We start from the raw sequence: 23,711 nt of genomic DNA on the forward strand, positions 1-23,711 counted from the left end.
TGTGTGAAAGAACATATCATGTTGGCAAAACCATTCAGCATCTAGTGATACAAAACAAGTTTAATTGAAGAAAAATATTGTCATGGTTCAGTTCACCACTTTCTTACACATGATGCTGAAACATAAAAGCCACTAGCTTTTAACATAATTAACACAGAAATATCTTTGTTTACCGTACGTTCACAATAATTTTAGAGTAGTTTAAACTAAGTGCTTTTCAGTTTGCTTTGTCCACATCCTGTAAGTGTATAGTGTCGGGCATCCAACAAAAAAAAAAAAAAAAAAAAACTCAATGATGGTGGACCATTAAGTAACAAGCTATTACTTCTTACTACCAACAAAAAGATGGTTTACAGCTTCATTTAAAGCAAAGGCTGGGGCACAAAACTGATAAGTGAGTTTACAACATTGTGTTTGAAAGTATCATTTACTGTATGATAGTAGGTTTCTCGAATGCCATTAGATACACCTACACAACCAACAAAGGCAATTCTAGTGGATGTCTCCTTATTTTTCCAGTTCCAGTCCTTTGACGGAATGATGCTGTCACAATCACATTTTGATCTGCCAACTGATAACTCCTCAACACAAACACAAACCCAACAAAAAAGTTCTACAACTGAATCCCAAAGGGAACCATTCTCTATTATACGCAGACATGGAGAGACTGATGAACAGACTCAAAAATCGTCCAGGGTGTCTGCTTTAGGAATAGACAGGCCTCGCTCCTTGACAGCTTGTAGTTTGAGCCTTTCGGACTCCTGTTTGGCCTGCTGCTCTATCCTTTGCTCCTCCAGGATCTCCTCAATGGACACACGCTGGAGAATCTGGTCACACTCTTTATCTAGATCCTAGTAGGAATAAGACAAGCAGGAATTTGTAGGTGAGCCAAAACTGCCAACATAGGTGATGTAAAGTTTGTAAACAGTACAGCCTTGCAAAGTGTATTACTTTGTACAACAGTGTTTGTAATGCATATTGTAATTTCACCATGTTTTATGTTTGGACAATAATGTCAGATTTAATTAAGTTGGCCCAAGTACGCATGTCCTTACAAATTCAAACATGCTCAGTGCAAAACACAAGTAAACTGTGGAATATTCTCTCCCCCAAGAGAGTAGTTGGAATTGCACTTAACACTCACGTTCAACTAATTTACAACTTGTACATGTGCAATGTTGAACAATAACATCATTATAACCACAGTTCGAATTATGGGTGATTGGGGTGTATGACCCCCCTGATTAGGACCTGGACCTGGACCTGGACCTGGACCCCCCCCCCCCCCAAACACACTCTTACACTCTTGACATTTGAGTTGAAAACTCAACTTGTCAGTGTAATTCTAGCTCTTATAATTTATAACCATATGATATAATGCATCAGGAGGAATACTCACTACTTCACCCAGCAGAACAACATTCTCTCCTCTGACAACAAAAATCCCTCTGGGGATATCTCCAAACTTCTTGCCAACATGAATGCGTTCCACAGTTTGATGCAACACCAAATTGGCTGAGGGGGGAAAATATATTTATTTTAAACACTACAAATACAAATGCATTAATTGAACAGTGTAAAAAAGTGTTATCTTAATTTAATTGAAACCTTCTTGGTAGTAATTTTTTTAATCACGTATTATACTGTTACTATTTTTGCAAATATGCATGGAACTATAGCCTAGATTCATTCAACGTAACTGGAACAGGTACAGTAGCAACAGAGGAGAGGAGAAACGCTCACTCCAGTTAACCATCGATAGCATGGCTGGTCCTGCTCTCAGACCTGAAACATTTGGGCCACAATGTGAACCCATCGAATTAATCGAATGTGTTCATTACATAAACGCCAAGGGACCGACCTTTTGAGTACATAAGAACTGGGACAAGTTACACAGTATACGAAATTAAGTGAGGATTCACAAGTAGAAGGTTTTTGTATTACATACCAAATTGGTCTATGCTTCTGAGAATACCTATTAACGTCCTTCCGTCACGAAGTAGGACGAGGTGTTTTTCTGAAGGAAAAATAACAAGATTCATAAAGCTTGCATGTGCATGTATCATTAATTAACGTTGCACTCAAGACATTTAGAGCACATGCTAGCGCCTCTGAAATGTATGAGGTTTTAATATCTCATTCATCATCGTGGGCCTTATAATCAAATGTGTTACGACACAATGTTTTAATATCATAATAAGACAGGCATTCTGGCTCCAAGACCTAAGAGCATACAGTAAATACCACTTTTACTCTCTTCACCTGGCGAGCCAAGTATACTGTGAAGCTAACGTTAGCTCACAAGGATGGATAACGTTAACGTGTGTTACTAACTAAGAGGACCTCTCAACACAGCCGTGCGATAGAAATTCCAACTTACTATCGATGTCCTCGATTAGACTAGCAGTTCCTGGCATATAATTCATTCTGGTTACATTTGCAGAGTGTCTTCTTTGAGGGTTTATGGTTACAGGGAGTCTATTTTACAACTTAGTGCATCAAGCCATGGATCAGTTCAAACAAGTATCGCATTGGAACAGGAAGTAGCGTCCGAAGAAACGCATATTTCCTGTCAAATTTAACCCCTTGTGTTCAGTCTGTTTTTCAACTTCTATGAGAGATTCTTCCTCTTCTTGCGGTTTGCTTTGGAGTCTGAATGCTCAGCGCTACATCAAAAACACTTTAATACATGTTTAATGACAAGAATGAGTGACTTGGCCTTCTTTTCGGTATTCTAGGATCTGTAGATCGCTGTATTTTTACCCTCACGTGGTAATAATTTGGATTTTCCTATTGGTCCATTCGCTTGCTGTGATAGCTCGTCACCACAGCTGACAACCGTATCTGCGGTCTCATTTGACGAAATGTACTCTGACGCACATAACGTTATGTAAAACAGGCTATGTGAATAAGGAAGCGACTGAAGTGTAAACTTAAAGGAACAGTGTAAACAGCCTTTTTTGAAACGTTGAGTGTGGCTGGGGCGGAAAGTGGTTGGAGAGAGTGCGGGGTAGCAAACTCCTGTAAAGCTTTCTGATTGAGCCGAGAGTTGCGCCAATGGCGTACGACACAGCTGGCAACGACAGGAGTGGAGGGGAGCCTGCTTGGGTCATGCATCAAATGCAGGCAAGCTCTAAACCGCACTTGCCATCACATTTTAACTCGGAGAATAACTGGAACGGCACCATGGTAATCTGAACAGTAATTTGGCAATTTAGAATTCCACATATTGTAAGAAACCTTAGTCAACTTAAAGTTACTAACCTAGTTCAGCTGATAGAAGCAATCAGAGCCTGTCGAGTGGTTCAGCTAACAAACAAGCTAATATAGCGCTAGCAATAGCTAGCTAGTTACATGCTCTTGAGTAAGCGAATTGGCAGTGATTTCAGCACTGTTTCTAGCTAGATAACCTTAGCTTTAAAATGTACCTTCCTTGTACAGTCTGAACCTTCTACAGTTGTTTTTCAACTAAATTGGTCCATCAGTAACGATTTGCGAGTTAACCTGAGCTAGTACACGGTTAGATTGTGTATCTCTGTTGGCTAACGTTTAACGTACACCAGCCATATAATGCTACTATGAGTGAATTTTAACGTCAGTGTTATTTAATGATAGGGCTCTGATATATTTTCAGATAGCTGTCTTAATTGATATGCTGCTACATTAAATGTAAGTTAACGCCATTCATTGTCTGGCCTGTGTACGTTACTTATGTCCAACTTTGTGTTCTCTAAGCTAGATGCCCAAATAGCTTCTCGATTATCTCTGGTTGCATGGAAGTTAAGTGAACCAAGCTAATGATCCATAATTCCGCCAGGTGTTTTTTATGCTGTACAGTGCAAATTATTTCGCAACAGGGTGCTGAATAATTCCTGAGTGGCAGTGATTTATCAAGAATATTGATACGCGAGCATCGACACATCACATAATATAACTTTTTTTTTAATGACAGGATTCGACGCCATACTCTGGATATCCCTCTAACTATTGGTATCCCCAGTCGCATACGACAGGACCTTATGGAAATGCGTATCCTCCAGGCACGGAGGTAAACGGGCAACCGCCCTATCAGGTACCCTACTCATCCATAAGTTATTTCATGGCTTTCTTTTAATTTCAAGTTGACGCCTGAACCAGTGAACTTTTGTCATGTAGGCTACATTCTGTCTGTTTCGTTTCAGCAGCTGTCTGCGTACCCCAATGGCGTTTACAATCCTCAACAGTACTCCACAAATATGCTTCATCCATCCAATCCGTTCTACTGTGCTGAACAAATGCCACCCCGGCAGCCTCATTACCACAATCAAGGCTGTCCTGAACGAAGTGCAGCACAACCAGCACCGCCTCCTTATCCTGTTCAACACTGTCAAGGGGTACATGTATGGTTCATGACTTAATTAATTTAGTTTAATTTACTCGTCAATTTAATTATAGTTATTTTACTCTTGCAAAAGTGTATGTATACCATACAGGTATCAGCATGACTTTCCTCACTACTGTTGGTATATAGAGCTTCCTGTTTTCATCTTAATGAACATTGCTGTCTTGTAAACTCCCAGAGTTCACTATAGAACGCACAATGTATCTGCGGGCTGTATGTTCTGCTTGATTCCGTCCTTGCTCATCCCTTGCTCTCTTATGTATGTTCCTGTTAAATGTTGTGTTGTTCAGGGCCCTGGCTACCATCCAGGCTCTTACCAGCACTATGGAGAGGGGGGTCCCACGATGCCCCAGAATCCTCCATACCCGGGCCAGCAATCCATGCACTCCAGAGCCCCACAACCAGAAGCATGGGCTCATTCTGGGGGCTACAGCCCCTCTCCAGCCCCACAACAGCAGTGGCAGCCCGGAAACCAGGCGCCACATGGTCCCTATGGCAACCACGTCAGGCCTCCCCACCCCCCTCCATGGCAAGGACCAGCCCCTCCTCCATATGAGCACAAGGTATATGTGATATATAAGAGGAATATTTTTCCTGTGACTAAACAGGCCCTTTTCCTTACTCTTCCATTCCTGGTTTCACACAGTGATGTAATCGCTGATCTATAATGAAAGACTTTGCTGAAAGGAAAAGTCTGTTGTCATATATTAAGCATGGGAGATATAATGTAATGGTCTATCGGCCAAGTGTGGGCTTCAGGGAAAAATACCATGAGAAGAGCAGTTTATATCTCATAATGTAACTCGGGTTGTTGTGAGTAATTACTTGTAAATTACTTTGCTGTGTGTCTTTTAATCAAGTCTTACTAGAGCCATTGGAATTTCAGAGTTTCCAGTCAAGTGAGTCTTAAGTATAGTGGATGACCTCAGCGGGCTGTGCTAAAGCCTCTTATGTAACCGCACATTGCTCACCACCAGGCCATCGAAGGTCACTAATTGTAGTAGGGCCCACTGCACACATAAAGGTCTGCGCTCTTTAAGACACTTAATCCATGTGCTCAAATGCAGTTGGCTATTTTCCACACACACTATTTTTTTTCCTTTAGTCATTTTCCATTGTATTTGTTTACTGGATTCCCTCACTGCTAAATGATGACTGACTAATGATTGGAAAGCCTTTTGGATAGCAGTGGTTGTTGTAGTTGAACTTAGACTGTCAGTTCAGTTTTACCTCGCTTTTTCTTTGATTTAGACAGAGCGTGGTAGAGTGTTGCTAAGAGGTGTAGGGTGTGACTCAAGATAGCTATTGCCACCACCCCAGGACATCTATTGTCATGGCAGTGCATAGTGTGAGTAACATGTGCTGAGTATGTCCTGAAGTCATGGTGTGGCCTCTTCCTGTTGCTTGTACTTCAAACGATCTGTCAGGCAAATATAAATCCTTTTCTATAAGAGTTGCATATCCAGACATTATTAAGCTTAAAGGAACACAAAGGAAGAATTAATAGCTATGCCCCTTGGCGTCAGTATTCAATGCCATTTAGTGCTAATATAGTCAATTTAGTCATAAACTGACTAAAAAGGTCACAATCCTACTTGATCAACGGTACGTAATGCAATATCAACCATTCCGGGTGCACACAGGTAATGACAGACTTAATTCTCCATTTTAAAAGTCAGTGTAGCATCAGAATGAGTTTGAGGCTGTTAAATAAAAGTATGAAATATAAAAAGTCCTCACTTTTTCAATCCTTCAGGACCATCAGTTCTCTGGGCAGCATCCACAGGCTCGTCCACAGCCCCTTGGGCCCAAACCTCGACCCATCACGCCCAACCAGGCCCAGGGCAAGCCCACAGAGTTCAGTGCTCCCCCTCAACTTTACAAGCCAGGAGGCGGGAAGTTGCAGGAGTCCAAGCCAGCTCAAGCTGAGCCTCCTCCTCAGGCACCCAACCCTACCAGAGCTCCCCCAGGCCCCCAGCTGAGTGACAACCCCAGTCTAGCCCGCGTCCAGCAGGTCATGTTCCGGGTACAGCTGCTGCAGGAGGACGTGGATGAGTTTGTGGGCAAAAAGACGGACAAAAGCTACCGGTGCCTGGAGGAGCTACTGACCAAAGAGCTACTGGTGCTGGACTCAGTGGAGACCAACGGCCAGGAAGTGGTCCGGCTGGCCCGCAAGGATACGGTGCAGAGGATCCAGGGTATACTGGACCAGCTGGAGAAGAAGGCCTTCTGATCTGCGAGAGAGAGCGAGAGGGAGAAAGGGATATGGAAGGGAAATGTGATAGCCTGGATGTTGAGGTTCTCCAGATATTTTTTTTCCATTTTCTTTTTCTGTTGTCTACAGGCACTCTGTACACTGTGCTCCTTTTCCCTTGCACTGATCATTTCAGTTGACAGCATGAATTATGAGATGTTAGACTTTGGGCCTTTTGTCTCATCTCTTTGAAGCTTTCTTCATTGAAGCTTACTTCCTGTAAATCTAACACAGATGAAAATGCGGTACTTTGCAGTTAATAATGATACTGTTAATGGGATTAGATCTGACTGCTGTTGTCAATACATCATTTTTTTTTCTCAAATGATTAGATATTGAGGATCACAGATCAGTCACTGTAACAGTGGACATCTTTGTTTTCACTGGATCAGCATGTGGAACATGCTGACACTGCTGTTGTCCATCCTCTCGAAACCTTCTAGCTGGTGTTCCCCTCCTGATACATATCCCAGCATCCTTTGTTCTCTATCTCCCCACGACCATTTCCTCTCCCAGTCTCAGTTCCAGAGTGGGCACTAATGCACACTGGGAAGATTTGGCCAAAGAATTGTCCTTGTTCATTTAATCTGATTATGTGTAGTGTTTTCCAAAAGAATATCAGCAGTTGACATTGGCAACATTTCCGAGAGCAAAGTTGTAGCAGTAGGGCCAAAGCCATTTGCCACAACCCAGGAGGTTACAGTACTTCAGAATATGTATTGAGGTTGTTGTCCCTAAGTTTTAAAGTAAGAGAAGATGAAGAAAAACCCAATCCCATTCCTACGCTTGTTCCTGCTTGGTGTGATTTTTTTTTTTTTTTTGGCAGTGTCGTCATGTTGTAACACTTTCTAATTTGGAACGGTCCTTTGTATCTTTTCAGCTCGTTCTTCTTGTTCACAACATGTTTTGCGATGAGCGTCCACATTTCTCATGTGGTTTTACTGACTGCGCCCTTCTGTCTATTAGTATACACGTGTATATAAAAACTCCTACTGCATCTGGAGTGGGTTTCTTATTTTTGCACTTGATCAGACGATGCAGCCTAATTCAGAGAGTGCCCCGGCACAGCCTTTAAGTAAACACCTGTTGGTGCCCTTTCTAATATGATTTCATATCTGCTCACATCTCGTATTACTTTGAAGTCCTCTGCTGGAGTACCTAACGCATCATACTGAGTGCTTTTAGTGGGAAGTGGATCTGTTTATAAGAGTAAAGATATTTAGACCTCTTGATGAGGTATATACATATATGTATGTATGACAATTTTTTTTAGAGAAAACATCTGTTTAAACGACGAGTACTATATAAATATATATTCAACATTAACATGAAAGAGACAAAGCGGGTTGTTTCATGGCACTTTTCAAAACAACCAGACAAAAGTACCTTTAACATCACACTTTGCACCAAAGTCACCCCCTGGCCACCTTCTGCTGGTCCTCTTCCAGATCACAAGCATATCTGTCCTGTTTCTCTTTCTGAAAGATTTGTGCCATACTATCAGCAGGTGCTTTTATATATAAAGAAAAAAAACTGGAGATGTGCATGGACAGTAATGTTTAAATTGTGTTGATCATTGTGTTATTTCTCTCTAATCCTGTAAATAATCTGTCTCGCTATCAAACAGAAACGTATATGTATCTACACTTTACATGCAACATGAGAGATATATTTGTATAAGGTAGAAAACACAGAAATCCTAAGGACCAACAATCTGCCTGCAATTGTTTCTATATGTAATGCATGGTTTTGGCCACAAAGGGGTGCTGTTTTCCTAATAAGTGTAGGAAAGCAGCATTGGTGGTGAATCACATTAAATCTATCAGGACATTGTTAATGTGGTGTGACCTTATTTTCTTACATGTTGTGTTGTTTACCTGACTGTTTGAAGTTGCATGGAGTCAAATTTCAAAAGACAACCTTTCTGCAATGCACATGCGTGACAAAATTCTACTTCTGCCTTTATATGAAGCAACTATAGGCTACATTCTCCTGTCAAAAGCATACGCCCTCCCAGATTAATTCAAAAGAGACTGATAATATGTTTGATAATTTCCTTCAACAATATCCCTTAAACCTGTTTATTGAATGTATTTGCATAAAAAAAACTGCAATTTAAGAATCACAGAGTGCACTGGGAAATTAGAAAAAAATCCCAACATATTCTTTTTTTTCTGACATGACATCACTATGGAATGTCTAGATTTGTATTTGATAAAAGGTACAAAAGGAGGGTGGCTGCTTGACAACCCTAGTGAAATGCTGATGAAGGCATCTTTGTTGTTATCAGTATTTGAGTATAGGCAAAGATCCTTCATTACACAAGGAAATAATGTGAATCAGCTGCTTATTAAAACACTTTAGTCAGATAATTTCTATAATGGAAGGTATCAACAGAACCAAAAGACTTCAGGGGATGAAGAGAAACTGAACACAAAAAAACGGAAGCGGTTCACGACCGGTTCAACCCTTAGGATTCCTTGATCATGGCAAAAATCATTATCACGATTGTTTTGTTCAATATTGAAATCACGATTATTCAACATGAGTACTCAGTGATTTTGGAACTTATTCACTTTCAAAACCTTTTACATTGTTACATTTAATCTTAAATATAGCCTATCCAAGACGAAAACATGCAAAAAGAATGCACACGACAACTCAATACAAAAGGAGAGCATTGTTATGAAACTGAATGTAGCAAAATAATCGTTGAAATCATAATCACGATTAATTAATTAAGTTCACAGCTACTTCAGTAATAGGTCTGGCTGCATAGAAAATCCCCAACCAGTAGCACAAGGAGTTGGACATCTTTTGATGTGCGTATAAGATCACGTACATCAATATGTTCAGATTCCAGGCTATAACCTTTTTCTCATTCTTTATAGTTTCATCAAATTATCCAGAACAGTTGTTTTGACAGTAACAGTATAGCCTACTGGGTTTTATTATAAGACCATGGTGTTCTTATTTCAGCTACACGTTTACAACACAAATTCCGAAAAAGTTGTGACATTTTGTAAAATGTGAATAAAAAAGAATTCTATAATTTACAAATAATGTCAACCCTATATTTAATTAAGAATAGTTCAAAGACAACATATTTATATTTATTCATTTTTAAATATTCTACATGACAATATGTTGCTCTGTTTTCTCTTCTACCAGGCATCCACTGGCTGTGCCGTATTTAGACCAAGTCAGAGGCCCACATCAAATCATCAGCCATAAAAACCATCGAACTTGTCACATTACATTCTAAGGAGGGTAATGAAGGCCCCTACACCGTCAATTTTACAGTGAGGAAGTATGAATTCAACGTGGCCTAGCCTAGGCCTTGTTGAGAGAAAAGGTATAAGCTATTTTTTAATTTATTTTTTATTTAAATAAGTGCTACGTGATATCAGTGTGTTTGCATGATAGTGACTTGGCTAAGTCTTAAGTTAAGAGTTGTCAGAGCTCGTAGAGTTTAATTTATGTATTGTAAAATGACCCACGACTACGTGGGTGATTTGATTGCGTGCCCACTTTTGGCTCCCAAAATATCCCCCTTGCGTTGCAGGGGCTACAATATCCCGTGGCTACATATTCAGACCACGCCATGAATTGACAACTTGAGAATTCGAGCGGTCCCTTCGAAGCAAACGGCATGTCAATAATTTAAACGTATTCTATTATAGTTTACACGAATTGGAAATCAAAAGCTTTGGTTTTGGATATCTTTGCGCGCAATCAAGACTTTGGATCAAGACAAAGGCTATCACGCGACTTTGGCAGAATGGCTACTCGGAATTATCTTTGGCAAAGTGATACCTCACGTTCAGTCAAACCGGAGATTGACTACAGTTCTCCTGGACTTGCCGTGATGGAAGTCGAGCGTCTCCTTTTCACCGGGAGAATGATCAGTAGCCATGCCGACGAAGTTTGGCCAAAACTTTACATTGGGGATTAGTAAGTGAATGCCTCCCACTGAATGGAATCGTTAGCCAATAGTAAAAGTCTGAAACTGCATGTTGTCTGGTTATGCCTCATCTAATACTGATTTAATATCACTTGCCTCATGATTGGTTGATGTCTGGCACATTTCAAAATCTCATCTGGGCCCAGGGGGTACAGCTCTACTACTGGGCCAATAACACATTTAATACAACTAAAAACAACTAAAAACAAAGTAAAGATTTGTGACAGATTAATTTTCATTCAATAACAAATGCAGTTCAGTGTTACTTTCACAGTTACCTAATGTACCTAATAAACAACTTCAGCCTTGGTAATTGAATGGTCATCTGCATGTCATAATGTCACACTGCTATAAACCTCAGCTGTCATTGGTATAGCAATGTACACTAGGATATAGGCCAATGCTATCCTGTCATATATATTAGACCTGGTTTGAAGTCGTTCAACTGAATGTGTGTCATGTTGCAGTGATAGTGCAGAAAATCGCAGTGAGCTCACAGCCCGTGGCTTCACACATATTGTGAACTGCGCACACACGTCCAGGCGTGGTGGGCCTGACTACTACAAGGGCATGGACATTACATACCTCGGGATCGAAGGCCGCGATTCTCCTGAGTACGACATGAGCGCAAACTTCAACACGGCTGCCAACTTCATTCACAAAGCACTCAGTGGAGGAGGTGAGCAAATTCCTCTCAGACCTTAACATGTAGTTGACTCTGATTGAGCCTATTGCCAATTTCATTTCAAAGGGTTATTTCCAGTGTTATGCATCTCTGGGACAGAAATGTTCACTAGGCTCCTGTGATTAGAAATAGCCTACCTAGACCACACTGGGCACTGTACATGGCCACGATCTTAGTCTTATTACAAGGCCTACATTTGTGAGCTATCGCTCTGGTGAGAAGTATAGTGCAAATAGAGTCTGAGAGCAGGCCAGATACTCGACAGACAGAATCAGACTGCAGTCATGTCCCAGTACACTTATGTATGCTATATGGTGGTATTTGATTTGTTTGTTAGTTTTTCTATAAAGGCATAGCTTATCCCCATTAATGATATTCAGTGGTCATATTCCCATGGTATCTTTTCCAACATTTAACCCTTGTAAATTCATCTAATGTTGTATTGCATCTTCAGGTAAAGTCCTGGTCCATTGCCATGTAGGTGTAAGTCGCTCGGCTACAGTGGTCCTGGCTTACTTGATGCTGAAACATCACATGACCTTGGTGGATGCCATCACCACTGTGAAGGAGGGCCGTGGCATCATCCCCAACCGTGGCTTTCTACGACAGCTCATCAACCTGCAGATCCAACTCTATGGCAGAAATAGCCACTAAAAAAAGACATACAAGATTCAGTTAAATGGCAATTTCATCTAAATATGGATGTTATTTTCGAAATTGAGCGCTAAAGTGATTGGAACTGGATTTCGGGGTAGCCTACTGCACACAAGAAAGTAGGCCTAATGAACATTACGTCTGATCCATACTGACTGGGCCTTTTGGAAGTCCTTGTTTCCTGCAGAAGTGTCATGGACTGGTTTAAAAACGTTTGAACTATTCTAATTTAAATACGTTCTGTATAATGAAGTTGATTTATTATTATTATTATTATTATTATTATTATTGTTATTATTCAAACAAGTATATTAAAGATTTGCAGTGAGCACCTATGCTTAGCCTAATGTTTTCTGACTTATGTCGAACGTAAGATAGCCTACGCTTCTTACGCTGTTGCCAATGAACAACGGTGTTTTCTTTGCGTAAGCAAAGCAGCACAATCACCTGTTGTTGGTTTCTCAATACGTAAGTAGACACACTATTATTCATTGTTCTGTTAACAACAGGTTTCCTTTACTTTTCCTAGGGTTAGGGTTAGAGTTTCATATTTATGGTAGGTCTGTTTCTGCAAGAGAGAATATCCACATAAAGCTAACCTAGGATAGCTATAACATCCTTAAAGTTTGACGACGCGCTGTTAAAAAAAAAACTAATGTTATGAGCAGACTATCGATAGCACTAGAAGGCTAGTTCTAACCATTTCACAATGTAACGTTATGCTGTTTTCTTTTGATGTTGAAAGGTTCGTTACCTTTGCCAGAAGAAAATGGCCAGCACACGGATTTCAGAACAACTACCCCCGCTTTTAGACCCAACAAAAGCACCTGTAGCTTTCGGCAACAGAGCACTTCCACGGTTGTCTATGGAGTTACAGGACCCTGAACTATACATACGCCAGAGGGCGCTCACCGCCCTCTGTGATCTCGTCCACGATCCGGAACGGGCATATGAGGCTATTCAAAAAGGTAGGTAGACCATGCTCGACTTTAATGGCTGAAGTTGTTCACTTTTATTGAGTAGATATCCTAATTAATTAAAGTAAAAAAACAAACAAAAAAACATAAAGTGCTGTTTGGTGTTGTGTCAGAAAAATAAGCAAGCTAATTGTCAATAGGTCTAAACAATCTGGCAACTTGACTTTTTACACTGATGCCTAATGAAAACCGTAGGCTATATATCTGTGTAAAGAAATACAGAGTAACTATTGAATATGCCTCAGGCTGTCTGGAGAGACTAAAGGTTCTTCTGGAGGATGAAGATGCCTTTGTGAGGACCAAAGCCACAGAAGTGCTATACTTACTGGCCACTCATAATGTAGGCAGGTGAGTTCCTCTGAGCAACTCATTATTTTGTTGCTGGACTGTGCCCTCTGTTTGATGTTAACCATTTAACTTTTATTTAGTGATTATGATTTCAGTGACGACTTCTTAGAAACTTCTTTGTTTTATGCAGGGAGGCCTTTCTCAGATATGACGTGGTGGGTCCTCTGTCAGACTTGCTCGACGAGCCGGTGGATGCCTGCCGGAGGAACATGCACAGAGCTCTTAAAATGATGGCCGAGTTTCCTGCAGGTCAGCTCTTGGCATATCCGCTTTCTCATGTTATCATTGAAATGTACTGTATGCTATGGTTCTTGGCAGACACGTTTGTCTAAAGTGACGTTCAATAATAACAATAAACATGACCAATAACAATGATCAGTTTAAAGTAGTCTTACACCATCAATTAAATACTAATAATAGTAATAGAGATAATTTTAACAGTCTAAAAACAATTAGCGTTCATGATAACAATTACCAAACATATACAAACAGTGATTCTGATCTCGACCTATCAGTCCCCATCAATGTCAGTGGATATGCCGATATTGTGTGTTGAGCTGTGGTGATGGGTATCTGTGGCAGGTGCGGCTTGTATCGTGTCGCAGGGCCTGGTGCATCACCTGGTGATGAAGATTCCGGTGGAGCATGAGGAAATCCGGGCGCTGGTGCTGGAGACGCTGAGCTGCTGCGTGCGGGTGGATGCTCTGCCCGCACTCCAGAGCGACGGTGTGGCCATCCTACGCGAGCAGCTCGCCAGCACGTCCCTCGCCATCCGGCGAGCTGCCGCCAGTGCTATGGTGGGAATCAGGTGGGCATCATTCTGATTATATTCAGAATGGAGAGCTATAGCCTACAGTAAGGCGGTAGTCTACAGTTTAAATAGTCTATTTGCAATTTTGATGTAGACAGTCAAACATGGGATTTTTAAATATAGTCATCATTACCTGTTCAACTAGTACTCTATTCTACAGCTGCTACTGCACCTTAGGCTCCCTTAATGAATGTAGACCATTACTTTCTCCAAATTCATATCAACTGCACTTGAGATAATAAAATGCGGTGATTATAAACCATTAGCCTATTTCTGTGCATGCAGCAGATGCTATTCTCATGTTGTTAAAGGAATCGTATGTAAAAAAAATGTAATCATAAAATAGCCCTGATATGTCACTAGACATTAAGAAATCATGTTCATTTCAAATACTTATATCACTGACAACAGTAGTCCGGCCAGGATATTGTCATTTAAAAAAGTGAAGTTGCAGCCCTCAACTGATGCTGATGTTGTGTTTTGTCATGTCATGTCATGTCATGTCGTGTTTTGGCCTAATGCGCCACCCTCCATCTAACTACTAATCACTAAGTCAGTAGTGTTTCGGCATCCGGGTTAGCAACCTTGAGTCGGGGGAGGGGGAGGGGATACACCGCTCTACAGTAATTTGAAAGTGATTGCAGTACCGGTTTTGGCCACAATCTTACATATGGTTCCTTTAAACCTATTGCATGAACTTTGGCAGCCGCAAAACTATCTTGCAACATGTGTGAATGTAATTGTTTGTTTATAACAATATTTCACTTTGGTAAATTCTTAAAAAAATATCTGTGCCGTGTAGGCTATGCTTAGGTTATCACAAACAGCCCCTGCTAACCATGTCAAAAACAGTGCTTGAGACTCACTTACTCACTCCTGAAATCCACTGACTGGTCTGACTGGTCAAGCCTGCTGTTGCACTGCAATGGAGGGAGGACATATTATACAGGTCATTGAGAGTGACACAGTTTATCGTTTTAATTTGTGTACATCACCTGGTGTTAGTAGCAGGTGTGGGACTATAGGATCTGGGTTAAAGGATCCAGGGTTTATAGTAGGATCTGGGTGATTAACCCGTATGACTTAGGAATCATCAGCGTTAGTCTGTATTAAGCCAATTAAGGCGAGTTTATTTATATAGCGTATTTCATACACAGGTAATTCAATGCGCTTTACATAGATAAAAGTAAATAATAGTAATTAAAAACATGAAATGACAATAACATTGTGGCAGTAGCCACAATAAATGTACATAAAAGCAAGACAAATAGTAAATGATAATAAAGAAATGTAAAGTACAGTACATAAAATCAGTTAGCAGAAAGCTTTTGAGAACAGTGTGGTATTAGTTTTGGTAATGGTATTGTCCTTTTAGCCTTCACAATCCAGTATGCCTCCAGTATTGATTGTATACAATATAGACAATACTTTAAGACAACATAGAACAGGATAGAATTGACTTTTTGACTGCTTATGCTTTCTTTTTCTACCTGTAATTATATAACTTCTTCCTAATTATATATTCTCTCATCTCTGTTGCCCTCTCTTTATTTGCCTCTCTCTTTCTCTCTCTCTCCTTTTATCCCTGTCTCTCTCTCGCTCTCTCTCTGCCTCTCTCAGTGTTCCCCTTGAGGGAAAGCAGCGTTTGTGTGAGGAGCATGTTCTGCCTGTCTTGGTCAGTCTGCTGTCAGATAGCGACCCAGGAGTCACTGCCAGTGCGGCTGGAACCATCATGAACACTGCAGTTATCACCAAAGGTAAAACAGGCCAGATGATGATCAGAGCTGACTATACACTACATGACCATGGCAGATACTTTCTAATGAGAAGACACAGCACTCAAAAAATCCTCCATATAAAGGCATTTATAATTATAGTTGGCGTTATAATTATAGTTGGCGTTATAATTATAATTGGCGTTTATTTTAAACGCCAATATGGCAGTTTTCCCACACATATCCTGCTCCTTCTGCGGCCAAAAGTTGACATGTGAATACATTGTGCCAATCATGTGATGTGTTGTGAATACATTGTACGAATCATGTGTTGTGATCTCGCCACTGGAGCGAGGCTGATGTTGTGAAGACTTGCACACGCGCAAATCTGCTCGGAATAGATGTCCGATAAGTGCCCAAATGCGTTGCAATATGGTCACCGAGTGGAGGCACTTGCCTAAAAGGACTTTGACCGTGGTCTGTGTTTTTTGCCTGTATTCGTATTATTACTTGGAGTTCTATTTGAAATCAGTTTTAGAAATGATAGTTACTCCCGGTAATATAATTCCAAGCTGCACTCCAGAGCTTTGTCTAAAGAGCATCCCACAGTGTGAGCCCAGAGGCAGTCTGTAAAATACTAGTACTACAGATCAGACCAATGAAAGATTATGCCATGCTGGCCGGTTACACTGGCTGGCCCAGTTCAGTAGACAACATCATTATTTTACCAGCATCTGGTTAAACAGCTGGGGTACTAATTATCAAGTCTGTATCATAAATGATATCCCCATGTAGTCAATGTGAAGTCCTGCCCATTCTCTCTTTACCCCTTCTCACACATGTTAATTTCTGTGTTAATTCATTTCCACCATTTCCACTGTGTGATCTCCCCATTGTCATCTCCAGGTAAATACCAGGCGCTGGAGGCTGATGCCATCCCTCCCCTGCTGCGGCTGGTGGAGAGCGCGGACCGTGCGGTGAGTGCCAACGCCCTGCGTGCCCTCACCTGCCTGGCAGAGGCCCCCCCTGCCAGGCTGGAACTGCTGGAGCACCTGCCACTGCTAAGGACCCGCCTGAGCCACCCGGAGTCCATCATTCAGCGTGCCGCTCAGACCGCCATACAAGTCATCTCCTGGAAGCCCTGATGGAGAGGAGAGGAGGTGGAGAAGAGGGAATAGAAGAGGAGGGTAGGGAGGGGGTGGGGAAGACGTGGAGGAAGAGGAGGAGAGTAGAGGAAGAGGAGGAGAATCGAAAAAGAGCAAAAATACAACATAACTTGCAGACATACACACAAAACTGTTTTTCATGCAACAAAGAATAAAATAAGAAACCATAAAACCTTCATCTGTTTTTCTGAAATGCAAATAGGGTCCGCACCAGTCTTCCAAACAGGAAAAGTGTAATTAGAGGATCCAAGGATTGCTTTTTGTCATTTGAACTCTTCCTCCACATTAGAACCATTAATAAAGAATCCTAAAAGTACATCAGAAGCATTCTTCCGTCAGTATTGGTATTAACTTGATTTGGTTCATGTGTGACATCTGTGGTGCAGCCACTCCAGAGAATCTTTTTTGGCATGAATGCATGAACCCTTGGGGCTTGTATGTTCTTGAAAGACACTGCCAACGGAAAGCATCTGACCCTTAGACTTTGAATGGACAGCATCAGTGACTTTTATCAAGGAATTCAGGTCAATATATATTGTGCAAATGAAAATCACAAGGGGATATATCCCACATAAAAATGAAGAAGTGACAAGTGGCCAGGTAATGTAGGCCTACCTCGTAGACTATTTTGTCTGTCAGCAACTGCTGGAATTACATTGAGCCAAAATGTCAGCATAATCATACTGACGTGCTCGCTTAAAGTCGCAATGATGTTCGTGGTGTCACAGAGGCATGTGAGGCACATTATGTAAATGTAGCCTATACTTACCTTTTTTTTAAACTTTGTCACACCACTAATGAAAGTGAGGGAATAGTGTTGTCCCACGTCTCTGGGCAATAGGTCGAAAGAAAGACAAAATATCTACTGTAGAGAGAATACAAAATGGGATATCTGTTTGTAGGCCTAGGCCTATTGTTTGATAGGTCCACCAACCACTTAAAAATCAGTTTTCTGTCACATAAGCAGTGTTTCGGCCCTGATTTGGTTGTCACCTTCACCAAGCAAATGTGCACTGTCATGTGTATCGGCTACCCCCCGATGTTCAGAATGGATTGCGCCAGCGGACAGGGGCAGGAGGCACGCTGCCGCTATCTGTCTGCACAGCTCGCAGTTTGCCAGAACGCACAGCACAGGCGCGCCAGTCCAGTTCTGACAAGAGCGGGTTGCTGACAGTCACGTCTTTTTGTGTGGATCTAAAAATATTGTTGAATAAGAAGAACTGACATTGGTTTTATTCAGAAACACACTTCTAAATCGCGTTCCGGAAATTAAATTGCGAGAGGAGATTAGTCGCCTGGTTGCATCCGCGGAGAGGTTGAGGTTGACATTTCTGAAGAGTGAAACATAAGGTGTTTGAAAGGTAAGACTCTTAACGTTTACTCACAAGCATTTATGTTGTAGCTTACTAACAATTTGCAATGAGATGACGAAAAACATGTCTACTGTGATGTTTTTGGTCGCTTGTACTGATGTTCAAGCTCCCACGTTATCCTTGGATGCTGACTGGCTATATTGCGATGACCGCGTCATGTTGCTTCACAACACTGTAAACGCCAGAACGACTTCATGTTGTTGCTAATTCGTGAATTCCTTGACCTAATTAATTGTTCTTTGTCGGTGAAAATGTAATGTAGCCTAATTTATGCTGAGACCATTCAATGGTTAGGGAATCTTTGAGATACGAGATTATTCTCAGGGGTGATGCGATGTTTTTACGTAACGCCGGAGGCGAGGGATTCAGAACAGGTCCCATGCTTGCCGGATCAGCAACCTCTGGAACATGGCTATCACTGTAAGGGTATTTGGAGAACAGGGACAGACTGAATGGTTCAGCGCGCTAATACCCGCATGTCAACGAGGCAGCCCCACAGATCTAAACGATGGCGAAAATCCAATCTGACCCAGTGTTCCTGTAGGCTGATATTGTTGTTTGGGACATGTTTGTAAAAAATAAGTTTGGACACTGACATCATGATTGGCAAAGTCATGGATGTCATGCCAGTGTGAATTAGGTTATTCAGTTATGCTGTTTTTAATCACTGTTATGTTATCATGTCAATCAATATTGCAGTGTTGTGTTGGTTGCATGATGGCATGTTTGATTTTTTTCTAATTAATAATGTATTTCAAATGTGTTTTTACTTTATACATCCTATAGTCAATGTTTTGAGCATACCGGGTCTTATGGGGAGTTTAAAAAAAAATCCTTTCTTGACTACTGATGACTGATAATTATAGTTGGTTTTCCAAAGGGGTCTTGGGGTTTGCTTTTGAAGGGTTTTAGACCAATTAAATTAGAATTGAATTACAGAATGTCCTTCCTTAATGATCCTTGCATGTTATGCACTTCCATCCAGTGGATTCTGTTAGATCGTCATAGAATTACTCAGAAAGTTTTCTTTCATTAGGCCATAAGTACCTCTCTAGTGTATAAATAGGGCCTACAGTAAATGGAATATTTATTCTTCTGGCCTCTCCTGATGGAGATGAAGTACTCAGTAGTACTCAACACTATTGTGAGAACATGTTGAATGTCTTAAATGGGCTCTGATGGCAAAGGACCTGCAGTAGCACCAGCAAAGTGATAGAAATCACTATACATGTCATGTCCAGTTCCAGTACATACTTAACTCCTGTAGCTGACAAGAGCGAGAATTCAAACAGGTTGAAACATGTTTTTTGACACAGTGATATTGGTGTGTAACTAGTACATTGATTATAATATGACAGCTTTTGATGCCTATGAAATCAGTTGCTAAAATCCTAACTCAAGAAGGGTAAAGAAGGCATTAGGCCTGGGACTGGTGAACCATCCTGGGTTTTATGAAAAGTAAGGATGAACTGTAGTGTAGCCTTTTTGGTTTACATACAGAATCACTCCCTTTTCCAACCAATGTTTTTATTAATGGTTATCAGTTTCATTATTGCTACCTGTGCAGATCAGTTCAGCCTCTCCTTTAAGCGAGATCATATTTGGCATCAAACAGGGCACCATACCTGTCGGTGAGTCAGCATTGTGTGGGTCATGAATCAGCATCCCTCATTCACTTCATTATTCATGTAAAATGATGGAGAAGGTGTAATGTCCTCTACTTGTCAGCGATAGTGGACAATACAGGTCAGCTATAGGTGAAACGTTGTCTGTGCCTGGTGTGAACACCACTGTGTGACCTTGCTGTCTGTTGGCCGTGTGAGACACGGGTTGCGTCTTATGAGTTGGGTTGGGTTGTTGTCACATTGTTGTGTGACGATATGGCAGAGGTGTGAAGGTGACTAAAGTGAGAGGCCTGGATCAATGGGCCACACGCTGGTGTCCATCTGCTCGAGGCAAACTCCATCTGGGATCTGGGATCTGCTGACTCATCATTGGGGTTATTAATGGGCATTACCAAAGTTGTGAGATCACAGTAAGTCTGTGTGTGTTTAACGTGAAAGAGTGTAATCATGGCATGGTTGTTAGAGAGAATGATGTCTTTGTTATGAGGGAAGGTGGTTATGTCTGTTTTAGCAGCAAACGTTCTTATGTTCTTATCTATGATATTGATTGATCAAATGATGGCTATCACCATTGCAAATGATGGCTATCTCAAATAAGCTTTATGTTGTATGAAGAGGCCATATTGATATCTGCACTTGACTTAATGTGTGGTGGGTATATGCATGCGTGTCATGCATGTGTGTGTGTTTGTGTCCAATGGCGGTACAATGCATCAAACCAAAACAGACACACACATTCTGCTCTTGAGACAAATGAAGATCAAAGCTCTCCATACCACCACAGTTAAAGCATAAGTTCTGTGGCAGTACGGGTTACACACACTCTCTCCCTTCCTCCCTCCCTACCTCTCTCTCTCTCTCTCTCTCTCTCTCTCTCTCTCTCTCTCACTCTCTCTCTCTCACACACACACACAAACACATAGACTGCAGCCACCTCCCCCTCACCAGCCCCACATCACCACAGCTCCCATGCAGTTGTCATGGCGATAAGATCAAGTTCTTCTGCCTTCTGCGTTTGTTCTAATTTTACTCTCGTTTTTTCCCCCTCTCCTCCCCTGGTCCTTGTCACTGCGTTACATAAGCTGGAGGTGCAGTTGAATCTCCAACTATCTCTAAACTGTTACGTGGTGAGTCGTGTTCTTTTGCGTCTCGTCTGTGTCTATCCCATTCTATATCTTCATGCCCCAGTAACTGAGGAATTAAAGAAAAAAAAACAATGCAGGATTTAAGTCTAAGTCTACAGTTTCCTTACTCAGTTGCCAAGCCTCTTAACCTTGACTTATTAGCAAGGGAGATTAGCAAGGGGGTGGGGGGCAAGTTTAATTAAAATGAGAGCGATACTACTGCAATCTGATAGACCACCTCACTACCATGGCTGGTTGGCAGTAGGCATTGTGATTTTCTAAACATCACGGAGCATTTCATTACCGTATAGTGATTGTTTTGTAAGACTAATAATCTGATGGTTTGTGATGAGCCCTGCTACTGTTCTTTTTAATCACCAAGCCACCACCTGGGAGTATTTAACCATGCTGTGTATGTGAATGTGCAGTTCTATGGTTTCAGTGAATGTGCATTACTGGATTCATTAACTTATTCTGGAAGAAAGAGATAAGATGGGCATTGCTTCATTGGATTAAAACCTTTATCTAGTCTAAACTAACGTATCAAGGGACTGGTGTGGTCAAAGTTTGTAAGAAGCTCAGTATTTGCCAAGCATTTTGTGTACAGATTTGCATTCAGGTATATTCTGTTTTTGCAGTCACTTGCCACTTACCAGACTTGACTATCACACATCCAGCACATTTAAATGGCAGTTCTAGAAATAGGGGAATCATTGTAATCCAAAACTACAAAACTACACTCAACTTGCCCATGGATTTTCCTAGGATTTTAGGATGATTCTAAGGGCCCAGAACTGACAGGGGTCCCCCAGAGAACATATTATCTTCAAGTAGGCTAAATAATAACTTATAATAGTTTAATTATAACTTTGCTTTATAAACTGATGTGTTATAAACTAAACAAATCCATGGTTCATTGTTGGTAAAATTATCATGACAGCCTTTATATTTCACCCTCATATGGTTCATATACAGTAGGTCTTGCGTATATAGGCTAGACTACTTTTCTATTCTATAAATTAGTTGAATATAATAGCCAGTATAGGTTTTCTTTATGCCTAATAAGCTATAATATGCTATAATATAATTATGTAAATAAGTATGCTATAAATATGTATATCATTTTATTTATCTTAATTTATCAATTACTTTCCACAAAATTCACCAGAAGTCATAATTTAAGGGGTTATATTTCAAAAGGATTTTCTTTCATAGGGCCCAAAACTTCTAGCAGCGCCCTTGCTCACATGTAAATGTTTTCCTGGAATAAGCATTGTAAATTAGGTTATTGTTTCATGAATTATATTACATCAAATCCGTAATCACATCAAATTTCAATCTCACATCAATCTCATCTTGAGCTACAGCTTTAAGTATGTTTTAAGCTAATAATTGTCCCCACTTATGTTGCTACTGCTGCTGTGGTAGCGCTGCATCACTTGACGTTCAGGTTTTAGCTCTCTGTGTGACAGCAATGAATTGGAATTGAATTCCATCAAGCTTCTTGTGGCATAGGTTTTTGCAATAGGGTTCTGTCAGGTGTCTCCTTCAGAACAGTGTGTGTGTGTGTGGGGGGGGGGGGGGGTAGAGAGAGAGACTTTTGTTTGGCCACCACTGTTGATGGCAATGTTGTCTGACTGTATTGCCTATAATTGCTCAGTGTTTTGCTGGTTGAAGCGAAAGCCACCCCTGCAGAGTCAGAGAGGAAGTGTGAGGGATAACACTGATGTACTGAGCGAGTGTGCTAGCCAGGGAATGGTGGCATCCACCTGCGCCCAGGCACTGACACAGATGAGGCCCAACAACAGATGGAGAAAAAGCTGACAGCAGAGAGAGAGAGAGAGAGAGAGAGAGCACTGAGAGGATGAGAAGAATGGCAATGAGAGATCAGACAAAGAAAAAACATACAGGAATTCGTAAAAGTATTTTTTCTCTCTCTCTCTGTCTCTCTCTTCCTCTGTGCGTGTGTGTATCAATATGGACTCAATAACAGTGTGCCTGTGTGTGTGTGTGTGTGTGTGTGTGTGTGTGTGTGTGTGTGTGTGTCACAAAACCACTTGCTCCAGTGGCTCACAAACACAGTAATAGCATCACCACAAGTGTTTGTTGCTTTTTTTTCCTCGCTTTGAGTGGGCAATACAAAAGAGGAGAGAGACAGCTAGAAAAGTGAGGTGTGTGTGTGTGTGTGTGTGTGTGTGTGTGTGTGTGTGTGTATGTATGTGTGTGTGTGTGTGTTAGTCATCCAGACCCAGAAATCCAGCCATTGTGAGGATGATAAACCTTGTGTGAATGAGTGTTATTTTGGGTGTTGAATATGTATGAATATGTGTCTGTTGTTTTCACCCGGTTGTTAGGATGTGTTGGTGTGTGTGTGTTTTATATTAATTGTATTCTACCTTTGTTAGTGTAGTGTTTGCTGTGAAGTATTTTTTTTGTATTTGTGCATGTGTTTGTGTAATTCTGTACGCGTGTGTATGTGTGCGTGTGTGTGTGTGTGAGAGAGAGTGAGAGATAGAGAGAGAGAACCAAGTTGCTTTCACTCTTATCTTGGTGTACAGATGGTGACTAGGTGTCGTGCGCTAGTGTATGTGTATTTGGTAGCCCTTCAGTGTGTGTGTGTGTGTGTGTGTGTGT

General features: G+C 41.1%; 5 protein-coding genes across 13 annotated transcripts in view; 4 read left to right on the forward strand and 1 right to left on the reverse strand.

Moving 5' to 3' along the window:
- Positions 1-42: 42 nt before the first annotated feature.
- Positions 43-2,583, reverse strand: lsm1 (LSM1, U6 small nuclear RNA associated). The gene is made up of 4 exons (XM_042101197.1): positions 2,381-2,583; positions 1,949-2,017; positions 1,400-1,515; positions 43-851 (listed from the first exon to the last, which is right to left on the reverse strand). The coding sequence occupies exons 1-4, from the start codon at positions 2,424-2,426 to the stop codon at positions 681-683; spliced, it is 402 nt and encodes a 133-aa protein (XP_041957131.1). The 5' UTR covers positions 2,427-2,583; the 3' UTR covers positions 43-680.
- A 268-nt stretch (positions 2,584-2,851) lies between these two features.
- bag4 (BCL2 associated athanogene 4) lies at positions 2,852-8,472 on the forward strand. 4 transcript variants are annotated; one of them, XM_042101194.1, is made up of 5 exons: positions 2,852-3,126; positions 3,953-4,072; positions 4,182-4,373; positions 4,672-4,944; positions 6,138-8,472. In XM_042101194.1, exons 1-5 carry the CDS (start codon positions 3,058-3,060, stop codon positions 6,612-6,614), a joined length of 1,131 nt encoding a protein of 376 aa, XP_041957128.1. In that variant the 5' UTR covers positions 2,852-3,057; the 3' UTR covers positions 6,615-8,472. The 4 variants fall into 4 exon arrangements, with proteins under 4 accessions (XP_041957128.1, XP_041957126.1, XP_041957130.1 ...); XM_042101192.1 differs by having other exon boundaries at positions 2,854-3,189; XM_042101196.1 differs by having other exon boundaries at positions 2,854-3,126; positions 4,185-4,373.
- A 1,354-nt stretch (positions 8,473-9,826) lies between these two features.
- Positions 9,827-12,293, forward strand: LOC121716161 (dual specificity protein phosphatase 26-like). 2 transcript variants are annotated; one of them, XM_042102401.1, is made up of 4 exons: positions 9,827-9,990; positions 10,319-10,589; positions 11,067-11,278; positions 11,739-12,293. In XM_042102401.1, exons 1-4 carry the CDS (start codon positions 9,948-9,950, stop codon positions 11,936-11,938), a joined length of 726 nt encoding a protein of 241 aa, XP_041958335.1. In that variant the 5' UTR covers positions 9,827-9,947; the 3' UTR covers positions 11,939-12,293. The 2 variants fall into 2 exon arrangements, with proteins under 2 accessions (XP_041958335.1, XP_041958336.1); XM_042102402.1 differs by lacking the exon at positions 9,827-9,990 and having other exon boundaries at positions 10,179-10,589.
- Positions 12,294-12,299: 6 nt separating this feature from the next.
- rsph14 (radial spoke head 14 homolog) lies at positions 12,300-17,271 on the forward strand. Of its 2 annotated transcripts, none has more exons than XM_042102400.1 (7): positions 12,300-12,406; positions 12,684-12,906; positions 13,161-13,263; positions 13,394-13,512; positions 13,846-14,071; positions 15,695-15,831; positions 16,696-17,271. In XM_042102400.1, the coding sequence occupies exons 2-7, from the start codon at positions 12,708-12,710 to the stop codon at positions 16,932-16,934; spliced, it is 1,023 nt and encodes a 340-aa protein (XP_041958334.1). In that variant the 5' UTR covers positions 12,300-12,406; positions 12,684-12,707; the 3' UTR covers positions 16,935-17,271. The 2 variants fall into 2 exon arrangements, with proteins under 2 accessions (XP_041958334.1, XP_041958333.1); XM_042102399.1 differs by having other exon boundaries at positions 12,405-12,494.
- A 779-nt stretch (positions 17,272-18,050) lies between these two features.
- The window catches only part of LOC121716157 (dematin-like), an 83,446-nt gene continuing 77,785 nt past the window's right edge, over positions 18,051-23,711 (forward strand). For 3 of the 4 annotated variants that reach the window (XM_042102394.1, XM_042102393.1, XM_042102392.1), the window contains exon 1: positions 18,051-18,316. The gene's annotated coding sequence lies outside the window, so the exon portion shown is untranslated. The remainder of the gene's footprint in view (positions 18,317-23,711) is intronic. The other variant, XM_042102395.1, reaches the window with a different exon arrangement.

Source organism: Alosa sapidissima, chromosome 8 (assembly GCF_018492685.1).
Source record: "Alosa sapidissima isolate fAloSap1 chromosome 8, fAloSap1.pri, whole genome shotgun sequence".
Classification (NCBI taxonomy): domain Eukaryota; kingdom Metazoa; phylum Chordata; class Actinopteri; order Clupeiformes; family Clupeidae; genus Alosa; species Alosa sapidissima.